The following is a 10,677-nucleotide window of genomic DNA, read 5'->3' on the forward strand; positions in this document are numbered from 1 at the left end:
AATAGATGATGCAGGACAGAGGGAGAGGCCAAGCATGACCCAGAGCATCTTTAACTCTTCTTTTAAACTAAAGATGTTAGAGAGACGATAAATCAAATAACAGTGATGCGACAGCCGTCTGTGGCAAGACAGCATGTTTAGTCTTGCTCTCTCTGGGTGGGCAGGGTGGACCTTCTTCTTGTGGTCTTGAATAAAGAGACAAAAGGAAGAGCTAAAAGGGTGGGGGTGTGACGACTGAGTGCAGAATGCACAAACGTGCCTTCCGGTTCTTTGTTTGTTCGATCATAATTTACAAGTGTAGAGCGAGAAAGAGTGAGCAGAGTAGTGATCAACTTCTTTAAGATGAAAGAGGCTCTGATTGGTCATTTATTTTAGTCAGAATTCATTCTTTGTTACTTCATCAGTCAAATTTTGATTTTATTTTCTAGACCTTTAAGAATCAGCGGTGTTTGAAGGGTGAAGCTGTCATGATTTCCAGGACATCAGGAAATATCACAGCAGCAGTGATCGTCATATTACTGACAGGTAAATTTTTACATATTTTATGTTTAGATTGTATTTGCCAGGTTTATTAGGTGAGTTTGAGCTGGACGCTGATACTTCAGGACTAGAACTGAACACATCTGGAATACACTATGTGTAAACAAGCTTCAGAAGAAAAAAAACATTTAACAGCAACAGTAACAAGTGATTAATAACTGCACACTTTTATCACCTGTTAAAGTTTTTTTATATTTGAATTAGAGATTTTCTGTATCAGCGTTCATACTAAACTGTACAAATCTGATCTACTCTAAACCTTCTTTATTTAAAGCTTTGTGTATTTAAAGTTGAGATGTTATCAGTGTCTAAGCTGTGCAAAGTTTCATATCAACCCGTTAAACAACTGTCTTAAACTGAGGTCACTTCCTCTGTGGTTTTTAACACCTCCAGCCAACTTCAAACATCTTTATGTTGCTCATAGCAACAGCTGCAAAAGTTACCATTGTGGTCACTCTGTCAGTGAAACCACCAGTTTCCCCCTCACATCTTAACTTGTGCTCCTGTGTGTGTGTGTGTGTATGTGTGTGTGTTGTGTGTGTGTGTGTTTCAGGAGTTCAGGCTCAGCACAGTGTAACTCTCTCCTCTCAGAGTCTCTGTGCTGTTACTGGATCTACAGTAAAAATCTCCTGTAAATATACAGCAGCTGATTCCTCCAGAGTCAGAGAGAGAGAGTGGTATCAGCTCCAGAGCTCTGATGGAGAAGAACGAGTCCTGAGTCAAGATCCTCAATACTCAGCACGAGTTTCTGTAAGAACAGAGCAGAATGACTGTGATCTGACAGTGAGGGATGTGAGACTGAGAGACTCTGGAGTTTATAACTTCAGATTTAGAACATCAAGCAGTGACTGGATATCAGCTTCATCTGGAGTTAATCTGACTGTTACAGGTAAATAAACACACACTGATGTGGAGTTTCTGGCTTTTCAACAAACATAAAATGTGATTTACAGAATTCTGCTATATGATGTGATGTGTGTGTAGAGTTGCAGGTGAAGGTGGATCGTAAGACTGCAGGACAGAGAAAGGTGAAACTGACCTGTAGCTCCACCTGCAGTCTCGATGAAAACCTTACTTACGACTGGTACAGAAATGGAGAATTCAAGCCAGATACAGGTGGTCCCTCCATTGTGCTGGACTCCACCAGGTCATCTGATGAGGGCAGCTACTTCTGTGGGTTGTTTGACAGCAGCGGTAAATTTCACCGCTCTCCTCCAGTGTGTAAGTGTCAGTCACTGAACCTTAGATCATTCAGGCTCAATATGCTGGTGTTTCTTTAGCAACTGTGTCTGCAAATGATCACTCACACCATCAAGTCCTGCTGTATTATAGTTAATAATGTAACAAATACAAAGTGAAAACTGCTACAAATGTGGCTGCATGCTATGATGTTTAACTCTTAGAAGCCTTTGATAATACGGTGTAATTGCTTTGGTATTTTGGTCAATTACAATTATAAAGTATTTAGATGTGACAGTAACACATGCTATATGTTGCTATTTTCAGGAGACCCTGAGCTGCTCAGACATTATTTGACATGTAAATGCTAAGAGAATTTAGATATCTTTATGAATCTGGCTAATTTTTGATCAGAACTTTTACTCAACTTTTACTTTGATCCAAAAGTTTACTCAGCACTTCCTAAATTTTGTAAATTTCACATCTTAAAAAACGAGGTATCAATGCAGTTACCTTTTCAGAAATTGTTTGTCTAGAATGTTTTTGAGCTGGAAATTTGAATGGCGTTTCATTTCTATTGGTTATTACTGAGTAAAGCTAAATAATAGCATATGGTGGAAATGTTTTTATTGATTTTCTGTCTTCTTAGATTCTTGCTGAGTGCTAAAACTCTGACACAAAGCAAGGCAGGCTTTATTTTTAATTCAGATTGAGTTGCATGTTGCTGATGTGTGCATCATGTTGCTATTTTAACCCTTTGTTATAATATGAAGGCTAAAACAAGCTGATTGGTTGAGAGGCTTTCTAACCGTGCTGTTATTTCACCACAACAACCCCTTTTTTTCCAAAACACTCTATCACTCCGCTGAGACGCCAACGAGTTTGACAGCTGTCGGAGACACTCAAGCTATTTGACCGTTTTTACTTCTTACTTTGTGCACAAACAGAAAATGGATACTTTTAAGATCACATTTGAGCGACAGTCGATTTGGTCAGACTCTGAAGATGCGACTTCACTAAATTCCCAAACTGTCATCACCACTGAGCAACCTTTTCAGTCGGCAGCTGTGACAGAAGAACACCTAAACAACCTGGAATCAGCCAGAAATGAACTGAATACCATTCGCCAAACAAAATGGGCTGTAAGATGCTTTACAGCCTGGCTGGAACAAAACAACATTAATATTGATCTAGCAAATATTGGCAAAACTGAGTGTGAAACGAGTTTAACATGTTGGTCTGTGTAAGGAGCTGGAGAGCAAACTGCTGGCTGTGCAGCGAGTGAGCGGAGCTCGTTACTATGCAACAAGCTGCTTGTTAAGGAACTATAATTTGGCAGAAGGAACTGCGAACATTAAAACATATTAAATTTCACGTTCACGGCCCAGTTTATTAATTCATTACTTTATTTATTTAACTGTTATATAAAAGCAATAGAACACTCAAGGTCGTGTGTTATTGCAGATAAAATCACAGCTGTGATGTTATTTTGCGATAACACACTCCCTCTCATGTTCTATTGCTTAAATATATGATGTTCAAGATGTCAACATATACACTATATTGCCAAAAGTATTCGCTCGTCTGCCTACACACGCATATGAACTTGAGTGACATCCCATTCTTAATCCATAGGGTTTAATATGATGTCGGCCCACCCTTTGCTGCTATAACAGCTTCAACTCTTCTGGGAAGGCTTTCCACAAGGTTTAGTAGTGTATTTATGGGAATTTTTGGCCATTCTTCCAGAAGCGCTTTTGTGAGGTCAGACACTGATGTTGGACGAGTAGGCCTAGCTCGCAGTCTCCGCTCTAATTCATCCCAAAGGTGTTCTGTCGGGTTGAGGTCAGGACAGTCAAGTTCTTCCACACCAAACTCGCTCATCCATGTCTTTATGGACCTTGCTATGTGCACTGGTGCGCAGTTATGTTGGAACAGGAAGGGGCCATCCCAAACTGTTCCCACAAAGTTGAGAGCATGAAATTGTCCAAAATCTCTTGGTCTGCTGAAGCATTAAGAGTTCCTTTCACTGGAACTAAGGGGCCAAGCCCAACTCCTGAAAAACAACCCCATACCATGGAGTCCAGTGGCGGCGCTTTACACCACTGCATTTGACGCTTTGCATTGCGCTTGGTGACGTAAGGCTTGGATGCAGCTGCTCGGCCATTCAAACCCATTCCATGAAGCTCTCTACGCGCTGTTCTTAAGCTAATCTGAAGGCCACATGAAGTCTGGAGGTCTGCAGCGATTGACTCTGCAGAAATTTGGCGACCTCTGCGCACTATGCTCCTCAGCATCCACTGACCCTGCGCTGTCATTTTTTACGTGACCTACCACTTTGTGACTGAGTTGCTGTCGTTCCCAATCACTTCCACTTTGTTATAATAACTGACAGTTGACTGTGGAATATTTAGTAGCGAAGAAATTTTACGACTGGACTTGTTGCACAGGTGGCATCCTATCACGGAACCATGCTGGAATTCACTGAGCTCCTGAGAGCGACACATTCTTTCACTAATGTTTGTAGAAGCAGTCTGCATGCCTGGGTGCTTGGTTTTATACACCTGTGGCCAAGAAAGTGATTGGAACACTTGAATTCAATGATTTGGATGGATGAGTGAATACTTTTGGCAATATAGTGTATGTGCAGGTATAGATTTGCTAGAAAGAAGTTACAGTAAGATCAGGGTGAGTCTGTTTTAGTTGAGGTGTGGATGTGGTGTGGATTGTCCATGGAGGTCATCATGATGATTCAAACAGAAATGAGTGGGTTGTGGGTGATTTTGGAGTGCAGTACAGACAGAGCTTCCAGAACGACTGTAGTAGGAGAATCACTCACCTGAGAGAGAGAGACACTCAAAGGATTCAGAGTATTGTACAAATATTATAAAACTATTTAACTTCATTCAGTTTCTAGACATTTTTTACTTAAGTAAATTTGTTAAGGGTAATTGTCTTGCTACACTGACAGATAATTTTGCTTTTAAAAGAAATGTGTTTGAAATAAGCAAAAGTATCTGCCAATATAGTGAGATAATTTGGTACAGAGTAGCGTAGAAATAAAATGCTGTAAATATAGGAGTATGTGTTAAAATATGCATGTAGATGTATGAACAAACAGCAGTGTCTATTCCACGAATGGGTGTATAGATATATAGATATACAGTATAGTGTCAGTAGGGTGGTTGTTCTGGAAATAATTGCAGAATTGCATGCAAAGTTGCATATAGATGTGCTGATGCGCAGGTTTTCTGACCTTTCTGACCAAGGTTGCGCAGGGCACACAATGACCAAACATGTGTTCCAAGGTCGTAAGGATACTGATATGATACCACTGTATACACCACTGAAGAGAGTTCAATGTGTGTATTTTTAGATGCTCCGAAGAACACCAGAGCGTTGATAGTTTCCTCTGGAGAGAGAGTGGAGGGAGATTCAGTGACTCTGAGCTGCAGCAGTGATGCAAACCCTCCTGTTCTCATCTACTCCTGGTTTAAGCAGAGATCAGCTGCAGACGCACCACTGACAACAGGCCAGAATTACACCATCACCAACATCAGCTCCCAGCACAGTGGACTCTACTACTGCACCGCTCACAACCAGCTAGGACAGCACAGCTCAACACCCACCCATCTGGATGTCTTATGTAAGTACATCATAGTTTCAGTTTTACATATTATTGTTCTACATAATGTAAACAGTAATATTGTAGGACATACAGAAAAATTATAGCATTCTTCAGTGGGTTCCACTGTCATTACAAGTTCTGTATGGTTCTGTGTGAGTGTAAGAAAATTCAATAACTAATTGAGTCTCTGTTTTGCTCAGACCCTCCCAGACCCCCATCTGTAAATAAGCATATATTTGGAGACTCAGTCACGCTGGTGTGTGTCAGTGACTCCAACCCTGCCAGCTCTTACACCTGGTACAAGAAGACAGGAAGTGATGTCATACTGATTGGAAATAGCACCAATATAACTTTACCAGCTGGAGAATTTGGAGTTTTTTTCTGTAAAGCAGAAAATCGATTTGGATCATCCAACTCATCAGAATGTCTGTTTACAGCAGGTGTGCTCTGCTTTGAATTAATTACCTTACTGCTGGCTCACTTACCCAGCAGTTAAAGAGAGACTGTTAAGCCTATCAGTGTTAGGACAGTTTGATGAGCAGCATCTCTTCTTGCTTCCACACTCTTTTCACTCATCTTTTTAACATGCTGATGTCTCCACACTCATACAGATAACACAGCAGTGAAATACGCAGCTTCTGCAGTCGGTGTGGTTCTGCTTCTGATACTGTTTGCTGCCTTTCTGTGGATGAGGTGAGAACCTGAAGCCACATTTTCTATTTCACACATGCTCTGAATGCTGAATGTGTACAGGATGTTCATTTGAGGACAGTTTTTACGTAGTCTTTACATGTCAATTAATGATCATTTACTGTATTTTGTGTGATCAGGAGGAAGAGAGGAGCAGAGAGAGACACAGATATTCAGGTACTGAGAGAGGATTTCACTCTTTCTCTATCTACATACTCCTATAAAGCTGCTACTGAATAGACTGAAGTTGTTCTCCTCATCTCTCTAAAAGACTCCAGATCCTGCAGACCACACATACACAGCTCTGAAGCCCACCACCATGTCCTCGATACAAGTAAGTGTACAGTCTTTGTGCCCCTGTGTGTGTGTGTTACCCTGCAGAGTGTGTTTAGTTGTCTAAGTTTTCATTTTTTGTCTTGAGCATCTTACAGACTCTCCCTGTGAAACATACACAACACTAAACCCTGCAACCATGAGCTCTGATTACGACACTCTGACAGTAAGTCTGCAGTGGGAGAGTTTCTTTCTAATGTGTGTGAATGTGTGAGTTTGTGTGTTTATTTATTCACAAGTTGGAATATATAAGAGTTTGTGTGATGTGATTTTTTCAGGTTGTTTATCCTCACAGAGAGATGAGAAGAGCTCCAAAAATGAAGAATGAAAGCTAACAGCTTTGATAAATGACCTTGTTTTCAGCACCATGATTTCAGCAGCATGAATGGTCTGTTAGAGACACACAGGAGAGGAGCTTTGTGATTAAATAGCTTTACGGAGGTCATAACAAACCACATACTGTCTTTCAAGTAATATTAGTCAACAATATTACTTTTTTTTCTGAAGTATTTTTTTTTTTCAGTGTTGTACAAATCTATGTAAAAATAAGTCAGAATTAGGTAGTTCTGCCTATCATATATAAAGAGATGCTTTAAACCATGTTTGTATGTTAGAGACATTTAAATGTCTAACATTCGGTTTATTTGTATGTTCATATGTTTTATGGTTATGTCATTGCATTAAAATATGTACTTTTTTAAGCAGGAGTCTCACACTGAGGTCCTGGAGGTTTTCCTTCTTTAACTCTGCAGATTCAACTAATGAAGTCTTTATAATCAGCTGATGAATCAGGTGTGTTAAGAGAGGCAGAGTGATAAACTGTGCAGTGCTGTGGTTCTCCAGGACTGGAGTCTCCCTGTTTTAAAGATTATCATTTTTGTATTATTTGCATTGTTTTTCTTTTATACATTCATTATACTTGTCCATATTTGTTTATATATATTTTACTTGCTTTATCTTCTCTCACCTTGTGTTTTAATTTTAATGTTTTTTTATTACTTTGAATAGTGTGGTGTGACAGCATACTGAAATAAAGCTTTGGAGCAGCTTTTAGATTCTGTTTTTAATTGTTATTTATTCATGTTTAGTCCTCTATGCAGCCTCTGCTCTTCTACAACACTGCAGTGACAGCAGGGAGGAGAACAGAGCTGAAAAATGCATTTTTAGATCTAGCTGTTGGTCTGAGAGGGATATTAGTTGCCAGTGGTATAAAACATGAACAGATGACCTGAACCTACAATAATGGATTTATTTATTTATATAAGATTCATTTCACCAATAATCAAACAGAATATAAAATACAGCAGTTTAGAATCAGTACAGATGATTTGTCTTGATTCACTCACTGGGGGGCAGCAGTGTGTGAAGAGTTCACAGCAGTGTACTGAACACTGAGAGAGATAAATAACAGCATGAGAATGAAATTATATTTGACCATCCTCTCTAACACACTGACCTGTCTCTCCTCATAGCTCCAGTGGACTTTAGCTGAGCTGCAGTTTCTCCTCCTGAGAGACAAACAAGCAGCACATTAATTAAAGAGGATAAAACTCTGAGCTGCTGTGATGAGTGTTAGAGCCAGACAGACTGACACTCCCACTGTGAGCAGCTTTAACACTGAGCTCTGCTCTGAACCTTCAGCTCCTTCAATGATAAACTGCATTATAAATTACAGAAAAATGATTCATTTTTACTCTGTGCTCAACATGAACACATTCAGTAATTTATTCCACAGCAGCATCACTGTGAGCTCTTACAGAGAATCAAAAAAGACAGACGTGTTTCTAAACACATTTCTACAACACACTGACAACAGTGTAGTAATATTACATTAATATTAAGTAATCATTACTGAGTTTAGTGTCTAACAGGACTCACATTTCACACACTGAGTGTCTGAGCAGCAGAGTTGAGCTCCTCATGTCTCTCACAGTTCTGACAACAGACTGATGTTCTGTAATAACAGCATTTGCTCACTGCTGCCATCCAGTGACTCAGTGATGTTATTACACCTACAACGACCATCTCAGACCTACAGAAAATCTAGTATATAAAGGTTATAAAGGTTCTCTATAAACTTTGGATAACAGTTCCGTCACGCTCAGTTTTGTTTTTTACTTTCTGTTTTTCAGACTTACTGTTGTTCTGTATAAAAAAACTGCTGATTTGCATCTCCAGGGGAGCCCATTCATTAATGCTCTGGAGCGCCAGCTAGCGTTCAACAAACCCGGAAAACATTACTGAGCTGCAGTTCTCCTCACAACACATTCTCTACACATAGTGTTTTTAGTTAGTGCTTCTGTCTTGTGGAGACATCAAACAAGAGCCTGTCGAGGCAAACCTGCTCTCTCTCTCTCTCTCTCTCTCTCTCTCACTGCCTTTGTGTGTGTATATATATGTTAGTAACTGAGAGGCTGTTTAGCTGTTTAACTGTATTTGCAGAATTGTGCTTTATAGATATCAGTTAATTGACACAGTTTGAACATTTAGTAATGTAAATTAACGTACAATGTGCTAATGGGCAGTAGAGCTGTCACTAAAAAGAGGAAGAGGGGCAAGAGAGGTGGGCTACATGCTAGGCTAAAGGCTAGGGCTACGCGACCACCGCTACCTAGCCTGTTGCTAGCTAATGTTCGCTCCCTCGAAAACAAGCTGGATGAGCTGAGAACCAGAATAACTCAGCATGAGATCAGAGAGTGCTGTGCTCTTATTCTCACGGAAACCTGGCTCTCGGACAGCACGCCAGAATCAGCGATCCAGTTAGAAACGCACTCCGTCCACCGCGGGGACTGCACGGCAGCGTCTGGGAAGAACAAAGACGGCAGTGTCTGCATCTACGTGAACAACAGGTGGTGGTTAGACTGTTGAAAAACACTGTTCAGTTGACTTAGAACTGCTGATGGTGAAGTGCAGACCCCTCTATCTGCTGAGAGAGTTCAGCGCTGTGGTTATTCTGGTTGTTTACATCCTGCCACGCGCAAACTCGGCCACGGCGCTGGGGCTGCTGCATGATGCCACCTGGACACCGTGTTCATTGTTGCCGGCGACTTCAACCACTGCAACCCGAGGACTGTCCTCCCCAAGTATCATGAGCACGTGAGCTTTCCGACGAGGGAGAGCAACACACTCGACCAAGTCTACAGCAACGTGAGGGGGGCCTACAGAGCTGTGCCTCGGCCGGACTTCGGACAGTATTTTTTTTCTATGACTATATTGGTGAATGGAGGAACAGCAAAGTAAGAATTTCATTGTACAGTGTAACTGCCTGTTTCTGCTGTGCATATGACAATAAAACTCTTGAATCAATTGAATCTTGAAAATTACATTATTAATTATGTATTATGTGTATCTTATTATTTTGACTCAATAAAATAATCTGTGTTTTTTAAAGGCCAAACCAAAAAATAGGCTTCATTAAACAGTAATAAACTCTGCAGAGCCTTTCAGGCCTCTCTAAACCGCTTTACTGGAAACAGATGAACTATAATATAATACCTAATATAATCATATAATCAGGAAATGGATGTAGTTTAATGTAAACCTTCTTCCTGGCTCAGTTCACAGAAAGATGTGTGAATGTTCACTAGCAGAGCAGACTGTGATCATCTCAGCTCTCAGAACTTTTTTTTATCATTAAATATAAAGTTTGTCTTCAGTTTTGGTGATACTTATTATCAATAATGTAGCCGAGTCAGTTTGCAAATATACTCAGGTTGTAATGCAGATGTACAAAAAAGTAACTCAATTACTCGAGTAGTTTTACAGTAAACTACATATTTACTCTTACTTTAGTCATTTTTCTTTATTAATACTTTGACTTGTACTGAAGTAAATTAATACTGCAGTAACAGCACTTTCACATCTCCCACTCCTGCTTATTTCCCCCCACTGTAGATTTCATTTAATAAGACCACCACAGAGCTTTGTTGATAGTCTGTGTTGGTGGGCAGTTTGTATCTGCATTACTCTGTGTTAGTTTGTCTCTGTGAGGACTAAGATGTGGGTGGAGTGAAAGAGCCTTGGAGAGAGTCTGTAATAAAACTGACAGGAAGTTCATGTAAACACAGACAAGATTTCTGTCCCAACCTCAGCTTTTCCAAACAGGCTTTCTCAGATATGTGACTCACATCAACACTTATTTTTCTTTTAATTGACTTTTGCACCTTTAATAATTGTCCCTTTTTTCTGTTTAGAATTTTTGTCTACCTTTATACTTTGTTATTTTTTTACTTTTTATCAAAAAGATGTGTTTAATGAACAATTTTAGCAGCACAGAATATAAAGGATCAGTCATAGTTAATGCATGT

General features: G+C 39.9%; 1 protein-coding gene across 1 annotated transcript; it reads left to right on the forward strand.

The window, feature by feature from the left end:
- Positions 1–235: 235 nt before the first annotated feature.
- LOC118801911 (sialoadhesin-like) lies at positions 236–6,506 on the forward strand. The gene is made up of 9 exons (XM_036562320.1): positions 236–525; positions 1,094–1,429; positions 1,525–1,757; positions 5,218–5,365; positions 5,548–5,787; positions 5,959–6,040; positions 6,178–6,214; positions 6,309–6,371; positions 6,469–6,506. Exons 1-9 carry the CDS (start codon positions 468–470, stop codon positions 6,496–6,498), a joined length of 1,227 nt encoding a protein of 408 aa, XP_036418213.1. The 5' UTR covers positions 236–467; the 3' UTR covers positions 6,499–6,506.
- Positions 6,507–10,677: the final 4,171 nt, after the last annotated feature.

The sequence above is a fragment of the Colossoma macropomum genome, unplaced genomic scaffold, assembly GCF_904425465.1.
Source record: "Colossoma macropomum unplaced genomic scaffold, Colossoma_macropomum, whole genome shotgun sequence".
Classification (NCBI taxonomy): domain Eukaryota; kingdom Metazoa; phylum Chordata; class Actinopteri; order Characiformes; family Serrasalmidae; genus Colossoma; species Colossoma macropomum.